Source organism: Grampus griseus, assembly GCF_964374135.1.
Source record: "Grampus griseus genome assembly, chromosome: 9".
NCBI lineage: Eukaryota > Metazoa > Chordata > Mammalia > Artiodactyla > Delphinidae > Grampus > Grampus griseus.
This window is the reverse complement of record NC_139003.1, coordinates 53,778,344-53,801,270: the sequence shown is the minus strand read 5'-3', so window position 1 is coordinate 53,801,270 and position 22,927 is coordinate 53,778,344. Positions and strand designations below refer to the sequence as shown.

Sequence of the window (22,927 nt, the reverse complement as noted above, 5' to 3'; positions counted from 1 at the left end):
AACCTGATACTTCACCAAGCAAACAAAACTGTTTGAAAATATGCAGTTTCATGAGGCAAAGATGTGTGCCTTTGCAAATATATGACCAAAATGCCTGATCATAGCTTGCCTCATCTCTTCTTGCCCTTGTGGTTAACAGGGTCAATCTTAGGCAAAGGTGGAAGACATCCCTAAGTACGTTTTCTATTCCTGTTACTTCTTTCTGCATCGTCTCCTTATGTCCACTCGAAGGCATCTTCAACAACTTAGGTAGCAATATTCCCATGTTCTTTAAAAGCTCTCCTTCCAATCAAAATTTTAAAAGACTTGAAAATAGCCATTTACACTGATGGAATGTCATTCACAATAAAATTTTGCCTCAAAAAAGGACTTTTCCTTTAAGCTGTGCATAATGAACAAAAGTCATTTTTCCTCAGTTACTAAGGGATCACTGGCATTAGCAGGAAGGTGTGGAGCTATGTTTCAAAGTAAAAGGGCCATGGAAATCACAGCCTATTTCCACTGTTGGCTCTGAAGGGACAATTCTTGGTCCTGTTAGGATGAATTACAGCAGGTGAAGGATCAGAGGCTAGGAAGGCTAGGTGAGCATGCTGGAGACCAGGGCAGAGGCATGCCATGGACAGAGGGCATATGCTCCCTTATTAGGACACCTTCTAGGAATCCAACCTGGCTGGCCTTGCATCTGCTTCTCCTTTCTAGATTATCTCCTCTTCTTCCTACCTGTGTACAGGGATGTCACTTTCCCTGTTGTCTGTAATAAATGTTATGTTAATACTGAATTATTTTCTTAATATTTCGGTATCCTTTAACTCCCTACATTTACCTTCTCCTTGCTCTATTCTAACCATTGGATATATTTTTCAGATTTCCTCTTTCTAAAATAGCATTGCACATATAACTTTCCTAATCCAAACCACTAATAGCTCCCCATGCTTAAAGCGAATGAAGTTCAAACTCTATTATGGTATGCCATTCAAAACTCTTTCTAGCTTGGCCTCTGACTAGACAATTAACTTTATCTCATATTATTTGTCTTCATAAAACTTTGACTCCACTTAAGCTAGCTCTGAACACATCATCATGTATATTTTGGCTTCATGTCTCTGTTTATGCTGTCCCCTTGCTTGAAAGACCATCTCTCTCTCTCTCTCTCTCTCTCTCTTTCCTCTTGAAACCAGCCTTACCCTCACACCCTAACTCATAAAGATTCTTGTTAAGATTGCCCAGCATTGAAAACTACCCTGTGGCATTTACTCGCTGTATTACTCACTAGGTGCCTTACTAACAGTGCAGGGTAATGCATGCTATCTTTCTATGACATACATCTTTCCTTTTGTTTTCATTAAGGCAAGGTCCTGAGAGTTCTGTTCTATACATGTTTATGACACCAGTGCCTACACAACAGGTGTATAAACATTTACATTTACAGTGCAATTACTATTTGTTGAGCTTATTTCTACTATAGAGCCTCTGTTAGACTCTGTAAGAGAAGGTTCCTGCCCCTAGGAACTCACATAATAAAGATCAGCTTCTTTCAAGTTAAAGGGAAAGGTCCTGAGAAGAAAAGAACCCTTGCTATTTGCTTTCCCTTCCCCACTTGCTACCCAGGTAAGATTAAGACTTCTTCTTGGATATATGGAAAATTGTATTCATCCATTTAGGCCGGGGCCTTCACACTGAGTTCTGTATCATGAAATGTGCACAGAAGTGATAAAATCTACTTTCAGGTTTGGTCATCCCCCAGTAAACTCATCAAGAAAGTGAATGTTTTTGCCTAGCCCCCTTTTCAGTATCCTCATTTTGCTTACTAGTATTATTATTAGAGGGCACCACCCCAATCCACTAATGATGGAAGAGCAGGCACTGAACAGGTAGAAGAGTTTTTGAGTAAGCATTTGTAATTAATTGAAATCCAGCAAATGATATCACCTTCTCATAAGGCAGTCACTGAACATGGATATGACAAATATAGCTCTTACTTCTCAAAGTCAGGAAAGATTAGGGCCAGAGAACTATTTATTTTTTAAATAACAAAAGGTAGAAAGCTTTTGCTTAGGGGTTCTGAATTTTACACTGAGCTCGCATGTATGTATGTTGGAGATAAAGTGACTTAGCACAGTCAACTCTTTAAGCTGAAAATTAAGGATATCCTGATATCAGAAAACCTATGTACATTTCTGTATACACCAGTGTACCAGTGTTCTGGTAATGTCAAATGCACTGGAAAATGTAATGTTATCCTCTTTTAAAATGACTCCAAAAGGCCTGGCCAAAAAGTGGTGATCTTACTCCTAGAATAGTGAAATATAACACTAGCCCATTAAAAAAAAAAAAGATAAAGATAATCCTAAATGAAACAGTATCTGAATTAAGTAAACAAATGTTTAAAGGATAAGTGATCATGATGTTTCAGTAAAGACAAACTAATTTATAGCAACAGTATGAAACAAAAATCAAGAAAATATTCAGGAGTTTGTCAGATATAGGACAAAATAAATGTGTAGAAAAACATTTCAAACAAAAGTTCTAATTTATAAACATTCTACTTTCATCAGGACACAAACATGTTACGTTTTTACCTATCAGTTGCTGAATTGCTCTCTTTTCACAAAGATCCTTGTGTATGGTCTCATGCTCAAGGTAGACCATGGCTCTCAAGAGTCTTAAACTGTAACGCATCTGGGCAAACTTGTTTCCACGGCCACCTGTACCATGAAAACTGTTCCCATGACTAAAGAAGGAATCTGTAGAGAAATATTAATAGTTACTTTACATCAAGAAATTTAGATTAGACATCTTTTATATCTATATAAGTTTAAAGAGATGTTAAAATTTTGTCATACTTTAGGGTTTTTTTTTTAGAGAAGTAAATATGATTCCATCCCCCTCCTCTTTCTATTTCCAGTACAGAAATATGTTTTTAAATTTTACTCAAATGTATCATTATTGTATGTATCTTCTGTAAGTTGTTTCTGTTACTCAACGTTGTTTTTTTTTTTTTTTTTTTTTTGCTGTACGCGGGCCTCTCACTGTTGCGGCCTCTCCCGCTACGGAGCACAGGCTCCGGACGCGCAGGCTCAGCGGCCATGGCTCACGGGCCTAGCCGCTCTGCGGCATGTGGGATCTTCCTGGACCAGGGCACGAACCCGTGTCTCCTGTATCGACAGGCGGACTCTCAACCACTGCGCCACCAGGGAAGCCCTCAACGTTGTATTTTTGAAATTATTCACATTGTTACAAGTAGATCTAGGTCACTCAGTTTTAACTGCTTTCTACATCCAGTTTATAAATAAGTTTATCCATTCACTAGTACAAATTGCTACAATGAACATTCTAGTTCATGTCCTCTTGTTCCCACTGAGAAGTGTTTCACCTGTGACACCAGAATCACATACCCACATGGAATTTTATTAAAGTTGCCAAATTGTTCCCCAAAGTGGTTATATGGATACAATGTATAAGAAATAGATTTTTTCCCAATCTATTAAATGTGAAATGGTAGTTCATTGTTATCTTAATTTGCAGAGTGATTACATTTCTCTGATTACCAGTGGGGTTGAGTGTCTTTTAATTTTTTTTGAAAATTTGAAATTTTCTCCAAAAATTTTGAAGAATTTTCTTGGCAATCTCTATTGTTTGCCTACTTCTCTACTGAGTTATTTTCTTTTTGATATGTAGGAGTTCTTTATGAACCTGAATTCTAATCGTTTATCAGTCAGAGTGGTGAGTAAATGTCTTCCCTCAATTTATAGATTATCTTATTCAGATTTTGTAATACAGATATTTCTGTTTTACAGTACTTAATACATTTAATAATCTTTAATAATCTTTTTTATAGTTAAGCTCTTCTGTATTTAAAAAGTCTGTTTCTACCCTGTTATCATAAAGATAATTTCCCATGTTTTCTTCTAAGATTTTTACAGTTTAACTTTTTGCATTTAGGGCTTTAATTCATTTTGCAATTGACTTTTTTAAACAAGTTGAAAGGATCTAATTTTTATTTTTTCACACGGAGGGCCAACTGCCCGAGAACCAACCTTCTCTCATTGATTGGCAATATCATCTCTGATGATGCCAACCTCCCATATATTCCATTCCACTGGTCTATGCCTGGTCAAGTACCATACAATTTTAATTACTATAGCTTTATGGTCAGTCTTGATAAATAACAAGGCAAGTTCTCTTTCTTCGTTATAATATGCTTTCTTTGAAAGGTTCTTTTAGAAGTAGCTTTTTGTTTAATGCTAAAAAAAAAAGTTCAAAATACTGTTCTCAGTAGTATGTATAGGTTTAGAAATGTGGATTCTGGAGCTAGACTGCCTGCATTAAATCACTTACTATGTGGCAAGGAACAAGTTATTTAACTTCTCTGAGTTCTACCCACTGACCAACAGGGCTAATAATAGAACCTATAACTCCTAGATTTGTTGTGAGGCCTAAATGGTTTAATACTGCTGAGGGGGTTAAGGCCTATCACATAGTAGGTACTCAATAACTGTTAGCTATCAGACTTCTTGTTAGGCAGCATTTCCTTTTTTTTGCCTTATAGACTTCTGTAAACATAAATAATATAAAGGAGAGACAGGAAAATTGTTTTATTTAATGCACAGTAATTTAACATGACTAAATTTAGTAATTCAGCATATTAAAAACTAGAGAATAAAAATAAGCTATAATTTTTTCTTCCTCATGGATGAGTGCTATTCTTGATCTAATGAAAATGTACCATACAAAATTATTTCCAGAGCAAAGTTACTACCAGAGAAGAATACAGTATCTTACTTATAATTTTTTTTAAAAAAAGAATGTATTTCTTATTTCCCTTCTAAGAATTATGAGAATTGAAATGAAATATTCATACAAATTGGGGCTCTGCTAACTTGGCAGACTACATGTGGTTAGAGATCTAAATCTGAAGCTCCATGAAGGTATGGACTTCATTTATTTTGAACATAAATGTTTCGTTAGTAGCTAAAACAATATATGGTTACTAGTAGGCATTCAATAAATATTTGTTGAATGATTAATTAAAATATTACAGGACAGTATAATTATTGGATGGGCCTAATAATATAAAAATTTAAATCAGTTTATATGAATGATTAATTTTACTGAAAGGTATGCATCAACTATGCTAACATTTACTAATGTCTGACTATAAATGAAATCTCAGGCTTTTTTCCTTAAAACACCATTTAAATACATTAAGATCACAGAAGGCCAGATCGACTAGTTCTCCTTTTAATTGTATTTCTTTTTCTACACCACCATTCAGTTGAAATATGTAGATTAGAATTTTGACAGGAATCTGAAAGGCCACTTACCTTCACTGTCACACCATTCTAAAAATGCAAGGACGTGAGCATTTCCCTGATACAACATGTACTCGTCTATTAAAAAAGGAGCCACTGATGACAAAGTGGCAATTGCGTGCAGTTGTAATTCTTCATACTGTGCTGCAGACCATTCAACTATTTTATGTTTCTCAGGCTTTTTAACATAGGTAAACAAAGCCAAAATAACTTTGCCATCAATTAATAGCTATGAGAAAGGGCAAAAAGTACTATGTTAGAAACATAATTAAAACAATTTTATTTAATATAAGAAAATTTAATAAAAGATTTCCAATTTGATGTGTTATTGATGATCATTTCAAAATACTTTCTTCCTAAAGATTCCAAGCTATGTTAAGTACCAGAAATTAAAAAAACCCAAAACCAAACTCACTAATAACAACAGTTCACTATGATCCCCCTTTCTGGGATATACACTCTATGGCTGACAATAATATAAAATAAGTATTAGTTTTTTTAATCTATGCTGCTTATATATGCAGTTTACCTCCCGCTTACGATAAAACCACAGGAGTCGAAAATTTAGAGCAAATAAACTGGTGGTTATTTCTGTCTTCCTTACTTTTGTTTCTTAAAGGAAACATTTCAGAGACTCAATTGTATATATACTTTAAGAAGTCAATTTTGTCTGAAGTTATGATAATAGACTATGGCTATTTTTAAGCATAGGCAACAGAACTTATACAAATACTCTATCCAGTGAATACCAGTCAGGTCACAAGCCATAGTTAATTACACGCCAAGAATTTTAAAACTGTACTGAATCCATGATGTCAATAAAAATAAAACAAAAATGCAAAGCTATTATAATATGACAATCAAGTTAATATTATAGCTGATTCTGATTGATATATATTTATGGTTCACAAGATAGTAACACACCATGTGCTATATTCTATTCAATTTTCTTTTCATCTGGCATTATTCTACAAAGATTTTTTCACAATAAATCTATGAATTTTTCTAAATTTTCTACTATTCCACATGGAAAGAGCACAAGATTTAGAACTGAGAAAACAAGAATAACAATTAGTTCTAGCACTGCTGTAAGTAGTAAGTGGATAATTTTTTTGAAATACTCTGTGAACTGCATATAACAGTACACGTATTCATTATCACTACCATTACTGAGCCACAAACACAAACATATGACAGAAAAAAAATTAGTTGATTCCATTGCTCACATAGTGCTTTAAGAAGCTTATCAGTCTTTGTGCCATTTGACTTTGTTGTCAAATAAAATTGGTTTATAAACTATAGTGTAACTTTTCTTATCTTTGTATCTGTCATTTTAATAGTTATATAGTACGCCACTATAATAATAAACCATATTCTATTGAATGATTTTCTATATTGCATTTCAGAAAATACATTTAGCTTCTATGGAGTGTACATTTTTGATATGAATAATAAAGTTATAACTGTAAAGAGTTTTTTTCTGAGCATTTTTTAGTATATGCTTCAAAGTGGCATTACCAAAAAAAATTGTTTTTAGCTCTTTTAATCCTCATAATAATTCCATAAGATAGGTGTTTTCCCCACTTTGAAGTTGAGATAACTGGAATTTAGAGACTCTAAACTATGTATTTAAGATCACATTGCTAGAAAGCGACAGCACTGGATTCCACCTGACTAAAGCCTTAACCACCATATTATACCACATTTATATTATCACTAATGAAATTGATAGAATGAATCCTCCCTTGGAACTTGAAAGAGTTTTAAGACTAAAATGAAATTTCAATTAATGCAGTAATAACTAAACTAATGGAATTGTTAGTAAGTAGTATATTTGTTTCTGTTGCTTTATAGTTTACAAAGCCTTTATCTCAGTCTCACAACAGAAGGAGGAACTGAGCCTCAGAAAGTTTAGGTGACTTTGCCAAGGCCATACAGCTAGTAGGCGATAAGACGGAAGTGAAATTCATTTCCAGTGCTCTTCAAATTACACCATGCTTTATGTAGGATATAAAGTATTAAGATAATTCATGGGTAATAAAAATATGTACATAAGGAGGTTGATTTGTGTGGAGAAAAAGCAGGTTCATACAGTTTTAGATGGGCAGCACAGAGATGAGCAATTTCCTCCAGCATTAAAATCATCCCTCATTACTATGATCAAAGATAGACTATTAGGCTGGGTGGGCCTATATGGATTTTCTTTCAGTTTATGTTCTCTTATTCAGGAGCTCTAAATATATAAATAAATCTCCACGGTTTTCCTGCTTTTCCTTGGTTTATGTGGTTTAAATTTAGGTAAATTCACTGTTCATTAATAGATAAGAATTTTGAAAAAGTGAAATTCCAGTGAATACGAGTTTGTTACCTTCTATGGTAAATATATGGGCTGATGAAAGATTTGCAGCCGTGGCTTTTAAAAAGTGATACTACAAAGTGAGATAATTTTAATTTTAATTTTGATTACTTTTTACCTGTATAGTAGATAAATCTTTACAAAAGGTCACAATTATATTGAATAGCAATTTCTTCAACTCAAAATCTTCATAGGAATTAGAAAACTTAAGACCTTTCACCAAAGGATTTTGGCTTTTAACTGTGAGAGGGGAAAAAAAAGGCAGAGTAAAATAAAAGCTGAAATGATGTATGACTCATTAAGATGATTATAAGTTGAAAGTGTTATGGTTTTTACCTTCATTAAATGTTGCAAATAATATCAAATCCCTGGTAAAGCCACACTCCTAATATAAATACACAAAATAAACAGAAGGATGAATTAATTATATGGAAATTAAGTTACAGATGCCCATATTTACTTAATATATAGGTATTTTTTTATCAGACTCTCCTTGTCATTCATCTGAGTTCATAAAGCACTAATAATAAGGGATGAAAGAAAATAAAAGCATATAGCCAGATAAACTTGTAATTTATTTAATATTAAACTTACTTCTGTAGGTTCTAAAAAATATATTACATTATTCTTTGAATATTTTACAAGATACTGTTTAAAATTTGGTAAGAACCCAAAATGTACTGCTAGAAGTAACTTATGTAATTCATTATCTATACCTTCAAGGGACGAAAGAAGGGAAGAAAACAGTTATTTTCAACAGCTTTTCTTCTTAAACACCCCCTGGCTCCCCACCCTGACCCCAACCACTCTCAAATATGTCAAAGGTTTGGTCAAGAGACAACAAACAATTCCTACTTAACATGAAAAGCCCTGAAGAATGACCAGAAAACATTTCAGCGTGAGGGAACTCATTCCTGACAGAGATATCCTAGTTGGACTTCGGACATTAGGGAGAATTTATAGGGACAAACCTTGGGCTTTTGAGTTGGCAACTATATATTCCTACTACCTTAAGATCCATATGGTTTCTTTAAAATGAGAAGATGTTATTCCTATTGACTCACATTCATGGAATTCACCTGAATGTTTGCAAGGATGCTAATGAGAATTTATTGACTGACCAGGGGCTTCCACAGAAACATAGGCCCATCTACACATTACAACCTTGACTAGGAAGCTATGTAGGACGTTTTCCCCATTTGCACAGTATAAATTCCTTGACTGTTTGGTGTTTTAAAAAATTTTATTGAAGTCTAGTTGATTTACAATGTTGTGTTAATTTCTGCTGTACAGCAAAGTGATTCAGTTATACATATATTCTTTTTCATATTCTTTTCCATTATGGTTTATCATAAGATACTGAATATAGTTCCCTGTGCTATACAGTAGGACCTTGCTGTTTATCCATCCTAGATATAATAGTTTGCATCTGCTCATCCCAAACTCCCAATCCTTCCCTCCCCCACCCCCTCCCCCTTGGCAACCACAAGTCTGTTCTCTATATCTGTGAGTCTGTTTCTGTTTCATAGATATGTTCATTTGTGTTGTTTTTAGATTCCACATATAAGTGATATCATATGGTATTTGTCTTTCTCTGTGTGACTTAGTGTGATAATCTCTAGGTCCATCCATGTTGCTGCAAATGGCATTATTTCATTCTTTTTATGGCTGAGTAGTATTCCATTGTATATATATACCACATCTTCTTTATCCATTCATCTGTTGATGTCTTGGCTATTGTAAATAGTGCTGCTATGAACACAGGGGTGCATGTATCTTTTCAAATTATAGCTTCGTCTGATATGTGCCCAGAAGTGGGATTGCTGGAGCATATGGCAACTCTATTTTTAGTTTTTTGAGGAACCTCCATACTGTTTTCCATAGTGGCTGCACCAATTTACATTCCCACCAACAGTGTAGGAGGGTTCCCTTTTCTCCACACGCCCTCCAGCATTTGTTTTTTGTAGACTTTTTTTTTTAATATTTATTTATTTTGGCTGCTCCGGGTCTTAATTGCAGCACGTGGGATCTTCACCGGGGCATGCTGGATCTTTAGTTGCGGCATGTGGGATCTTTTTAGTTGTGACATGCAGACCTCTTAGTTGTGGCATGCGAACTCTCCATCATGGCATGTATGCAGGATCTAGTTCCCCTACCCCCGACCAGGAATTGAACCTGGGCCCCCTGTATTGGAAGCACAGAGCCTTACCCACTGGACCACCAGGGAAGTCCCTGTTTTTCTGTAGACTTTTTAATGATGGCCATTCTGACCAGTGTGAGGTGGTACCTCACTGTAGTTTTGATTTGCATTTCTCTAATAATTAGCAATGAGGAGGATGTTTTCATGTGCCTGTTGGCCGTTTGTTTGTCTTCTTTGGAGAAATGTCTATTTAGGTCTTATGCCCAGCTGAATAAATTATATTTGTGAGCAAATTATAATACATGAGGAGGATCTCAACCTTCCAAAGGGATGCAAAGAATAACTGGCAGAGTGCAAGTATACTGGTGACCATAATGACATTACAATATAACTTGGCATTACAACAAAGTACATAAATGTTACAACATAGTTCAGGACTCCCTCCTCCCCCCACATCCACCACTTCCACAATTAGAATTAAAATGCAATTTGATTCATACTTACAATCATTGGTGCTCCAGGATTTTGAGATATAATTGTTGTGATCACTAATATGTCATTTCTAAGCTGACGATCATAATGACTAAGACCTCTTGTAAACAGATTTTTAAATACTTTCTTCAAAGCCCTAAAAAGTGAAGTCATATCTTTAAAGCCATATTTCTATGGAAATACCACCTAAGTGTCTACCAACAAAATCTCCCTTTTTACATTTTACTACTCATTTCAAAATATTTCTAATCTTTTCTATACAAATCTGCCTCTAGTTCTCTGAGGGACTAGATAAGAATCCCTCAGTCCAATCTATACCTGGTGGTCAAAGTGACTGCTCTAAAATAAAGATTCAATCACGTCATTTTCCTTTTTAAAATTACTGATACTTAAAGGCTTTTCTTTGTTCTTAGGATAAAGTCCTACCTCCCTACCAAGGCTTATCAGGCCTTTCATGTTACAGTCCCTGCTAACATTGTTAGCTTCATCTCTCACTATTCTACCCTGTACTTTTTGCTCTCACTATATTGAATTTCTTTCAATTTTTTTGATTTTGCTAAATTCTTCTTTCACTTCTGTTCCCCTGTCTAGGATGCTCTCTGCATGCAGAACTCTTGTGTTGCTAAATCACATTTATCATTCAGATACCAGATTAGGGTTTATTAGGAAGTGCTGATTAACTCTCCAAGTCTGGGTCAGTTTCCCTGTACAATGGACATTTGTTGCTTTATCTTCTAGGAGCCACTTGCCCTTCTTGTGATAATAGTACCCTTATGTTTATTTAGGCATTCACTCTTTACCCACTTTTGGTCTTGTAAAGCTGCCTTCAACTAAAAGGAAGCGAGTTAGAGCATTCCTTCTTTCTGTCACTGTAACTCACTCTGAAATGGGCATATGGCCAACACCAGACCACTAAGGGTCAACAGGGACTCAATTATAAGGATTTTATGAGCTTTTGGAATAGCAAGTCTTATCTTCTGCTTGGTTTGGGGTTGTGATTATGTGAAGCTAGACCTCGTAGGTCTTACCATATGGATCTTGAGACTAAAGCCAACACAGTGGAAAATAGTGCAGAGGGATGAAGAGGGCCCAAGTCCTGATATTTGCTGAGCCTTGAATACAGCTGCACATGAAACCAGTTTTATCCTTGACTTTGTAGTTACATGAGCCCATAAAATTTCCTATTCGGTTTATACCAGTTGGGTTGGGGGTTCAGTTGCTTGCAAACAAAACTGTGCTGATCCACCATCTTCAGGAGAACATGAAGGACCTTGCAGTAATCTCTTTCGTAACATTTAGTATGCTCTCTTTTAGTTGCCTATTTACTTGTCTCTCTCTCTTAACATAATGCAAGTGCTGTGAAAGCAGAGACCATTTCTGTATTGTTTTCAGTTGTATTTCCACAGCCTAGTACTGAACTTGGCACAGAGCAGACAATAATTATTTGATGAATATATGAATAAGTAACTCAAAGGCTCACTCATATTTTATTGCTAATGCTTACTGTAGTATCTGGAAGACAGTAAGTACTCAAAAATAGGTTTACTAAATGAACAAATGAAATAGTTCTTTTAAATATCTAATTTTACTTTATACATACTCAAGAACATAATTTAGTTTTGTTAACAAGCTATTTTAAAAGCCTTCCACATAGAAAAAAAAAAAGACTTGTTATTGTGCAGATGCATTTATACCATGGTACAAAAAAAATGTCCTGAAACATAGCCATTACATGAATCAAAAACCTAATTGAACATAAATTAAAAAAAAAATTTAGTTATGTCACTGGCTATCGTTTTAAGGTTAAAAATTCCTATCTAACCACATATACTTACAGCAAACATTCCAAGTTACTAAGCTGTTGTATGATTTCTTCTTTTGAAGATTTTTCCAATAAGTTCCAAAGTATTTCGGATGAACGAAATAGAAGCTGTCCAGAGGGATCTGGGTCATTGAGGTGAGCACAGATTCCACTGGCTGCTTGTGCTTTCACCATTAAAGTACAATTAACTTCTGAAAATAAATTTTAAAATTATTTATGCTGTACAGCCTTGACATTACTAGATAAAAACAAAAATAGCTGAGAATGAAGTGTTCAAATATGTACAATAATATACAAACCAGAAGCTGAGAGATGTTGTAGAGTTTTAAGTACCCAAAGTTTCTCAACAAGTTGATTTTCAAACAACACCAATGACTGGACCATTGTTTTTGCCAATCCTCCAACTTCAGCCATTTTAATCTTATATGATGAACTAGCCTGCTGGTAACCTAACAACAATTAGTGAAGAAATATGTACAGTTATTTCACATAGTAATCATCTACATTAAACAAAAGAATGAGTAAACATTAAACAACAGCAATAACAGAAACTTTAAAAAAGTTTATGGCATGTTAAAATGGTATAGCACAGGGATTGGCAAACTTCTATAAAAGGCCAGGTATCAGTATTTTAGGCTTTGCAGGTTATAAGATTTCTCTCTCAAATACTCAACTCTGCTACCATAGCATGAAAGCAGGCATAAACCATACAAAAATAAGTGGGCATGGCCGTGTTCCAATAAAAGTTTATTTACAGAGGGCCAATTTTGGCCTGGGGTCCATAGTTTGCTGATCCCTGGTGTAGCATTTGAAATAGGACTGCAGAGTTGGAGGCGTATCTTAAATTCTAAAAAAGAACAATATTTCTTTTCTCTAGATATACCTTTCCATGAAGGAAAGTGGCATGATTACAAATACTAAATGTTTTCACTATTCAAGTCAATACATTACTTTAGTGCTTTCAAGGGACCATAATTACGTAATTTGGTGATGAAATAAGAGGTGAAAATATAATGCTGTTCTGATAAATGCTAGTGAAAATGGTATCTTAGGGAAGTTTGATTCTTGGCGACATGTCTTATAATAATTTCCTTCTGCTGTAGCGCCTGTGAGAAACACCACCTCTCCTTTGATACAGCTGCACAGGTACCTGACCAACTACACTCAACTAGAGAGATTAAATACACAGCAGAGGGTACCTGCTCACGTGAGACGCAGCTATTTTCTCTCTTAGTGATATACTTATCTACCTCCCTGACTTCTTGACTTTTGAGACCAACTAGATTCTTTAACTTTGCCATAGTTCTGAGATGTCTGTCAGTTTGTCTTGTCTTTCTGAATTTGATCTTTAGCCCTGGACAAGGCCCTGTCCACTCCTGTGATGGGTTCTCTATGGTAAGGCCCTAGCTACTCACTTTAGGCATTTAAAAAATATAAAGAGAAAACCACAAGTTGCAGAATTTCACCATCCAGAGAGAACAACCTTAACATTCTGGTATATTTCTTTTGTTTTTTTTGATCTATTAAGCAGCTACTATGTTACAGATTATTGTAAATCTGGTATATTTCTTACTGATATTTTTAATGTATGCATATAACTTTAACAATATACTATATGCAGAATTTTACATTCAACTGCAGCCACTAAAGATTTTATTGTAAGCCTTTTCTCATTCTATATTTTCCCAAATCATAATTTTATTTGCATAATAGCCTGTCATATGCATGGACCAACCAAAATGTACTTTATACTTACCGTATCTTTATATATTGAGTTTACATTTCTACAGAAGGATATAGTAATATTAAGGCTCATGGACCTGATTCCTGTCTCCAGGGCTACATCTCTTACTATTGCTCTACTGAGGACTTTTCAGCTGTGGTCCCAGCTATCCTGCCATGCCCATCACCTGAAACCAACTGTGTGACAGCTAGTGAGAGCATTGCCTAAGATTCCCAATTTTCAGAGCCTGGTCAAATTAAGATCAACCTCACTTCTCTGCACCTTAACTCCTCTGTCATATCTTATATATCATTTGTCTCCCTTTCTTTCTATTTTAAAAAGACTGTGTATATATTGCCTAGGTTAACCCTAAACTTGTGCTCTTAATTCCATCCTCTCATGCCTTCTTTGGGAATTCCACCCTCCAATTTTCCACGTACTAGCTTCTTATTCCTCTGCCTATAGGGGAAAACTTCATTTTTCCCTATCCTAAAAATTATAAATAATAACAAAACCAAATATCTTTGATTTTGCTACCAGTTGAATTGTTCTCCATCTTCCTTCTTTTTCTTCTCCATCTGATTTTAATATATAAGTCTGCATTCACCGCCTCTGTTCTCACAATCCTCTCATTCTTTAGTCCTGTATCTGCCCTGACCACTTTATGGCAATAGATCTGCCAAAAATGAACTACAACTTTTCAGATATCACATCAGTTGGCGTTTTCATTCCTCAATTACAGAAGCCTCTACAGTATTTGACACTGAGACCACTACTTCCTTCATCAAACATTTCATTCACTGGCACACAAGACATGGCAGTCTTTAGCTTTTCCTCCTCCTCTCTGAACCTTCCTTCATTGCCAGTTTCTTTGGATTGCTTTTTGTTTTGTTTTGTTTTTCCCCAGATCTCAATATGGGCACTCTCCATGTTGCTGTTCTTGGTCCCTTGCTGCTTACATGCTTTATCTCCTGGAAAACTCAAGCACCCTGATGGTTTCAATTTTCACCTCTATTTGGGTGAATTTCAAACCTGTATTTCTGGTCTGTGCTTTTAGTATCCAATGTCTACTATCTACCAAACACTTTCTCCTGTTTATCTCAATAGCTCAGATCTGACAGTTAATAATTTCTTTACTCACTTCTCTACTTCATATGTCCTCCCATTTTTCCCTATTCATAAGTTAGCTTTCTTTTCTACCAGTCTTATTGCCACCCATTTAAAGGAACATATAACTTAAAAATGTATTTTATATCTTCTCTCCTTTCCTAGATTGATTATGAATTACAGAAACTATGAAGGTAGGAAGTATGTCCTAAGTAACATTATATCCTCTACATTGCAAGTGCCCTCTATCTTGATACCACCCATTTCAGTGTGACTCATTTTATCATTAAATATTATGATCTCTTAGCTGTAACATGCAGAACTCTTTTTCCAAACATGGTAGAGAATGTTATTAGCATTAGGAATTTAACATCTAGGTGGGTGGGACAGAGATTATGAATAATTATAAATATTAGAAAATAATAATATTAACAACAGTATTAAATAACATTAATAGTAATAATTATAATTAAACTAACTTGGGTATGACTTTAAAAATTCTGTTATATTTAGCATCAGAAAAATCTAAAGTTGAAAAAAATACATAAATTTTTTTGTTTAAAATGACTGAAGAGTTTTGAGACTACCAAAAGAACTGTTTTGATGTGTTGCATTTATTTATTTTTTAAAAATTAATTAATTTTTATTTTTGGCTGCGTCGGGTCTTCACTGCTGCACGTGGGCTTTCTCTAGTTGTGGTGAGCGGGGGCTACTCTTCGTTGCAGTGCGTGGGCTTCTCATTGTCCTGGCTTCTCTTGTTGAAGAGCATGAGCGCTAGAGCTCAGGCTCAGTAGTTGTGGCCTAGATCTGGGATCTTTCCAGATCAGGGCTCGAACCCATATCCCCTGTATTGGCAGGTGGATTCTTAACCACTGCATCACCAGGGAAGCCCGATGTGTTGCATTTATGATCCCACTCTGTCTTTCCAAGTTCAAAGAGAAATGAGAAAGACTGTTCTATTTTATAAAGACATAAGTTATTACTGAAAGACTATTGAAAACTTTACCTGTAATATGCTGCTTTGGTGGTTCTGCATGATAAAAGTCAATAATACACTTACAAATTTGTATCCTCAATTCAGAACTTGGTATTATCATTAAGTCACCTGCCAGAAAGATAAACAAATGCTATTCAATAACAGTGCCATAAGTTTATTTGCAGTTTTAAGCATACAGTGTTAGTAACATGATTAAAAATATCATCAGAGATTCAAACTGGATCATGTAATTTTATACACACACACACACATGTGCGTGCGCATGCATGCACAAAACACCCTGAATATCTATCGTTGTAACACTTGGCCCCTCAATCAACTCATTCTCTCCTTCCCAGGAAGAAAAGAATGGTAATTAGCAGCATAAATGCTAGAACTAGATTGTCTAAGATTAAATCCTGGCTCTGCCACTTACTACCTGTATAAACTTGTGTCTTTTAGTTTTCTCATCTATAAAATGGTATAACAATAGTTACCACTTTAAAGATTGCTGTGAGAATTAAATGCGTTAGTATGAGAAAAGGGCTGAGACTTTTCCTCCCTAACTAGAGAGTCAGTAATCTGTTGCCTCTAATAATGCATCCTTTGCTTAGAGAAGTTCCAAGTGAGCTTTGCTCCCTCAGTTTATTGACAGACTGGAAGGCAGTGAGTTTCTAGGCAGTCTTTGCCCTGCAGGTTTTATGTTCAGGTTATTGTGGTGGGGATGGAGGATAGGGAATATTCCTTTTCAGTCATATTTAAACTACTTCTGAATTGGCTTCAGTCTATATTTCAAACTGGATTGTATCTGCTCTGTTGAAGTCCTACAAGTATGATCCCTAAGAGAATCTGAAAATGATCAGTAGGATTCTGGAAATGATCCAGAATGTCCTCTGGGAGCCTGAGGACAACTGGAGTCAGGAATATCAGCTTCAGGACTGAAGCAGATCTGCTTGGATTCTCTGAGGGAAAGAGATAATTAGGTGTGCCTTGAAGACTTGAGTTTTGCATTAGGCTTTGCATAATGTTTATCTCTGGGGGTAGCCAGTGGGTGGGGAAACAAGCAGACAGAAGGAGGGAGCACGTAGGAAAGGCTCACCCTAGCTTGAGAAGAATCTATCAGCAAAAGCTAGCACTTAAAAAAACAGATAGGTTCAAGATTATTCTCTTAATTTTTTTGGACCCATCCTTTGAAGTTGAAAACTCACTATGTTTTGAAAAAAATTAGGCAACAGGAACAACAAAACTTTTCTAATAGAACTATCCAAATGTTCAAGTTTATGGGAAATTCTAAGGTTTCTTGTCTGCTTCACCACCCTTTTAGTTCCTGTAGGTTTAGATCATCTCTCATAGTTTCCTGTTTATAATCTCAGGGCAGAGTACCAACTTTTTCCTTCATATGTTTCCAGAATCCTGTTCTTAATTCAGAAATATCTATCATTTAGAAGAAAAAGTAATATAATTTACTAGTACATAGTAGAAACTGGAAGTTACTAAAAATGAATAGCCTTTGTTCAAAACTTTGTACTACAATTATTTTAGTTTAAACTCATGGTTCCAGCAATTAAAAAAATGAGGGACAGAGCAGCAGTACTTACGGTAAGTAATCAGTGAAAGGAGTTCATTTTAAGCTAAGAGTTCATACTGCCCTCAAATGAGACAGTAATATGTTCTGTAGGCAGGCATTCAGCAAAGAGTAGACTGACACAGTAAAAAAGCTCCATGTATTTATTATACAAATGCATATTTACAAATAATAAGGGCAACAGAGATTTTTTAAATGTTATCAACCAAACCTACACTTTTTATCTGTTAATACTATCATATCCTCTTCTAGGTTGGCTTCTCACTGTAAATTTCCACTGATGAGAGATTCACAGAATTAAAGTTTCCCATTAGTTTCTAGTCTTCCTGCTCCTTAAGGTCATCTTACTGAACTCCCCATGTTTATTCTAATTTCCTTGATACCTTCACCCACTTTAGGCCATAATAATTCCTCCCAAAGTATCTACAGTTGAAGATTATGAAATTTATTTAGACATAAAAGTGTTAGTGTCTATGTTAAAAATTTTAAATGCCTTTTACTTATATTAGTTTCTATCATCTTTCAGTATGGAGTATAATGCTGGGAACATAACTATTCAGTAAATATTTATTTTTAATTTGTTAGGCCATTTGTGTATCTTTTATTTCTCCTGTACAAAGACCTAAATTAATAAGCATAAATTTAATGTGGGATTTGTTTTGGGAACATGCTGTTATGTCTCAGGGGCTGATTCAAGGAGCTATAGTGTTTGATCTCATTTCTAAAAAATTATTATTTTCTTTCTCTAGAAAACTGAGCAATAACCCAAATATGAAACCTGCTTACAATATTTTTCATATTTTTGTATACAAAAACACAGGCATCGTTATGTATATTATACTAAAGCTCCCAATATCCCACCATTTTATGATTTTATTTAAGACTTTAAATTATTTAATGAACAATTTGGCCCTTGCTAAATTGTTAGAATTGCTAACAATTCCAGCAATCAGTTAGGTTCAAGCAATGATTAGAGTTCAAAGATGAAAATATTTTTGTGATTACTGAAAGAGAGGAACACATACTTCTGATTTACAAAAAAAAATGTCACCAAACATTTCATCAAACTAAATATATAACATCAAGACAAATAAGTGCAAATAAGTATCTGCCAGTCCTTAAAATTAAGGAACAAAAAATCCTGTTGGTATAATGAAACACCTGAGTAGAAGATAATACAAACAACGTCACCAAGCACACTGTGATTAATTCCCAACAAGAAAAGAGCCTAGATTTGGAGAAGAAGTATCCTTAGTGAAACTTTGTGCAAGAGCTATTTCCTTCTTGTCAGTAGGGCCTATCATCTCAACTCACCCAGAAGTGCAATTGAATTAGCAGTATCTTCAGCATATGTTATTTCATCCGATACTTTCTTTTTCAAAAATGGCAAGCTTCAATAAGAATGAAGAATATATGAGTTATGTTTAATGAAGTCCTTAATTGAAGCATTATTTGCAAAGTAGAAGAAAATTTCTTTTCTAAAGATTAAAACGAGGATAAATATCCTGTTTCTTTAGCCCTGGAGAATTAACAACTACCAAAAATATTTCTGTGTTTCTAACCAGTTGACCAAAATAAAATAAAATAAAACAAAATAAAATAGGTTTATAAAAATGAAGAGACATGGACATACAAGGCAAGGGTTAAGAAAGCCATCTTGCAACAGTACATAAATAAAAAACTTAAGAATCTTCTTTCTCTCTGAGGGCAAAATAATACTAGATTATACCTGTACTATTAAAATTAGGAAGACATTGGAAAATCTGATACAAATCACAGATCTAGTCTCACCTATAAATTAAAGGCTGTTCAAGGGCTTTTTCTGAAGTTTTTGAAACTCCAGTTAATAGATCAATGGTCTATTTGTTCTTAAAAGTCAGTGACTTTTTCCTTATTAATTGGATCAGTTACCATCCATGAAATAACAAATATACTTTTTGAGACACTAAAGAATTTAACAAATATTAATTATATTAGAATTACATTTCACAGCTAATATAACCAAAGTTATCTGAAAATAATTTATTCACAAATCATAAAAGATAGGGCACTCAAGCCTAGGTCATTAGTCTAAGTGTCAGAGGAGAGAGAAAAGTCACTTCCTAAACAAAAAATATAAACTATTTCAGCATTTCAGGAGTTCAAAATTTGAACTTTGTATCCTATTTAAAGATATTTAATATATCTTATATATAGGACTTTAAATTCATGTTTTTTCAAGAAAAATTAACCAAATAGTTGAAAAAGAGCACTTGGAACTATCACATGTGGATGTATATAGGTCAACTGGAATTAAAAGATATTTCAACGGCAAATTATGAAAAGGAATATTTTATAAATACCATAGCGGTTCATTTCTGGTGTTTGTTAGAATTTTTCATTTGAAATAAATAACTTAATTACTTGATATCCAGCTCATTGTTGAATCTCTAAAGTGAAGAACTATAAAACGAATTGTTCTTGTCCTCAAATTTTTTCCTTTTTTACCAAAGGAAACAACCTAAAAGATAAAGCATCAGAATAGTTTTCCACCAAAAAGGTTATGAAAAAAAATAAGCATTATACTTCTGATGCACTGAGAGAAACATACTACTTAGAGGCCAAAACAGAAGGGTTTGATTTTATTTTTTAATTTTCTATGTTTTTATCTCCCAAAAATGTCCTGAAAAGAGAATCAAGTGAGGGTGTGGTGTGGAAAAATGCACGATGAAAGTAGAAATTAGGAAAGTAAAAAAAAAAAAAATGATGTAATTATGAAATATGAAGGAAAGTGAAGAGTGCATTTCAAACGATTTCTCATATTATGCAATGAAACATTCAGTCACGGCTTTCATAGAGAACCAATTCTTGGTGGAGCTCTGTAGGAGTACTGATGTTGAAAGTAATGCTTGCAAATCTGGTGTTCTAAGACTTGCATAGCCTCAAAATCTGAAAGTGTTTTACATAATATTATCTCACATCAATATAACAATAATTTCCAGTTAGTACATTACAGTTCCTTGAGAGCATCAGAGCAATAATTTGTTTCTTTATTTTTCATGGTCTCTATTAAAAAGTAAGGTGTGGTAAGGGCATTCAATAAATTTTTTTTTGAACATCTATTCAGATAACAAAATCTTAAATGTAATTAGTTACAAAATTGCAAATATTATTGCTACTAAATCTAAAAGTGAGAGATAAACCTACCACATATACATAGTCCTACTAATACTATTATTTATATATTAAAAGAAACTCACTATTTAAAAAGTAAATTGGTAGAAAAGTTTAGAAGGTTAAATTGTCAGAAAAGTTTATTCCTTGTTTAAGAAATTTCCTCTACCATATTATATTGAAAACCAAAAACATACATTTTAATATACATCTTGATTAGCCACTATGTGGCTAGTTCCCCCAAATGGTTGAAGAAAAAATAGTACAGAGGATGGAATATATAAATTTTATAATTCTGATCTCTAATTTACATTTTGAAAAAAATGTGCCAAAAATAATTTGGTGATAAATCATTCTTTATTCAAATTTGGAAGATCAAATAAAACATTTTGACTCTCATGTCTTTGAGAGTCAAATTTCTTAGAGAGATAGAAAAAAACTAGGCAGAAACTATTAAGTATTGTCCATAAATTTTCTCAAGGATTCTCTAAAAATATTATTTCTTTGTTCTATCTCATATTTATCATTCACTTGAGAGCAATTTATTATGAGAAAACATTCGAATATACTTACAGTTTAATCTCTTGTGGTCAGCAATCTCAGACTACAATAAAATAAAATGTACTACCTTTGAGATACCAGCTGCTGGAATCAAGTGATCAAGTGAAGTGTCCTGAGTTCTGTATCACTTTGCTATACCATAATGCATAATATTTTTGTAAGACAAAATAAAACAGAAAATACTGCATGCTAATATAAAACAAAGTTAAAAAAAAAACTTACCCACATAATTTTAGGATATTACATGCAGGTTCTATAAAATGGGGCTGTGTTTTAATTTTTCCTGCACACAGATTCAGAATTTTAAATATCTGTGCTAAATCCCTTAGGGGCTTTAATATTTTTAGTTAAGAAATAAAATTAAGATTTTTATTAAAATATCCTTTACAGCACTTCTGTCAAGAAAAGTCTATAGAATTCCATCTATTTTGTTAAATGTGGTTTAATTATACCAATTTTGAAATCTAAAGAGGAAAACAGAACCATGTTTTTTTAAGGAATATTATTTAATTTTTGTATCAGTAACCTCTTATTCAAAATATTTTTTTCTCTTCTCACCACATCTTTAGAATTTGACTACCAACTACTACACCACATATTCAGTTGAACAATAACTTATTATTGGCAATGAGTAATAACACTTTGAAAACAAAACTAACTTAATGGCTCAATTATATCCTTAATCTCCACCCACATACAAAACATATATTGCTCGGGAATAAGCAACCCAAACCTACCTTACTTTTATGTGTTATTTTATTAACATTACTCAGGTGTGTGCTCTTGTTTTTAAGGTTTAAATTGGTTGAAAATTTTATTTAAGACTAGTTTATGAAAGCAAAATGTACCCTCTCTAGATCTTCAGGTAAAAGCACCTTTTATTTTACCTATTTAAAAAACCCAGTTGGTACATAAACAAATTTCACATTTTTTGTTTTGTTTTGTTTTTTAATACAGTTAAGGGGACATGGTAGCTGTGACTTGCACTTCTTGATTGAATCTGATCACTTCTAGTCTCTAGGAGCTTCTTAGAAAAAGATAGGAGAGCTGGATGTATTAGAAATACAAACCTCTGTTAACTTCCTAGAGAAATGATCCCTCTCTAACTTATGTTTGCTTTATGTGATTATAACCTCTAAACCCAGCCTACTAAAGGCATTCAGAAACAGTCATTTGCCACCAACTCTCTAGCCTGAAGAAGAAAAAAAAGGGAGGTGTTGAGTTATTGGGTTAAGATAAGAAATCACTTGCTAGTAGACTTTCTTGGCTACCAGTAAACAATGCTTGATATCGACAAGCCCTCAGGTAACTGACTGAACAAATCCATATAAAACAAGGCTAAAATAAGGTGAGAAAAGAGATAAAATTATAAGGCACCACTTCCCTGAATCGGAGGCTTAAGACGTTTTGAAATCTTGGAACAAGATAATATTAGAGATTGCTGTCTTCTTGGGACCAGACTGGACAACTGTTAGAGATTAGTTAGATCAATACTACTGTTAAGTGTGGTCTGTGGACCATGCCAGTTCTGGAATTGTATGTTACCAGTCTGTGGAAAAATAACTGCAGAAAGTGAATTTCCTGTGACAATTTCATTGCATTTTTACAATAGCATATATATGCAAAGGATAAAAAAAAAGAAACAACCCCCAACAGCAAACTGGTTCATAATCACAGATAGTTTTGAGACATACTGGTTT

At 34.1% G+C, this 22,927-nt stretch overlaps 1 protein-coding gene across 1 annotated transcript in view; it reads right to left on the bottom strand.

Annotated features, from left to right (window-relative positions):
* Window positions 1-22,927, bottom strand: part of CFAP69 (cilia and flagella associated protein 69) — a gene marked incomplete at its 5' end in the record, with an annotated part of 68,308 nt that overhangs the window by 25,707 nt on the left and 19,674 nt on the right. Inside the window, 10 exons of the mRNA XM_082661918.1 lie at window positions 2,580-2,744; window positions 5,325-5,541; window positions 7,787-7,908; window positions 8,005-8,053; window positions 10,313-10,436; window positions 12,136-12,313; window positions 12,422-12,571; window positions 15,959-16,057; window positions 18,828-18,904; window positions 21,450-21,559. Coding sequence (XP_082518044.1) covers window positions 2,580-2,744; window positions 5,325-5,541; window positions 7,787-7,908; window positions 8,005-8,053; window positions 10,313-10,436; window positions 12,136-12,313; window positions 12,422-12,571; window positions 15,959-16,057; window positions 18,828-18,904; window positions 21,450-21,559 — 1,291 coding nt within the window. The remainder of the gene's footprint in view (window positions 1-2,579; window positions 2,745-5,324; window positions 5,542-7,786; window positions 7,909-8,004; window positions 8,054-10,312; window positions 10,437-12,135; window positions 12,314-12,421; window positions 12,572-15,958; window positions 16,058-18,827; window positions 18,905-21,449; window positions 21,560-22,927) is intronic.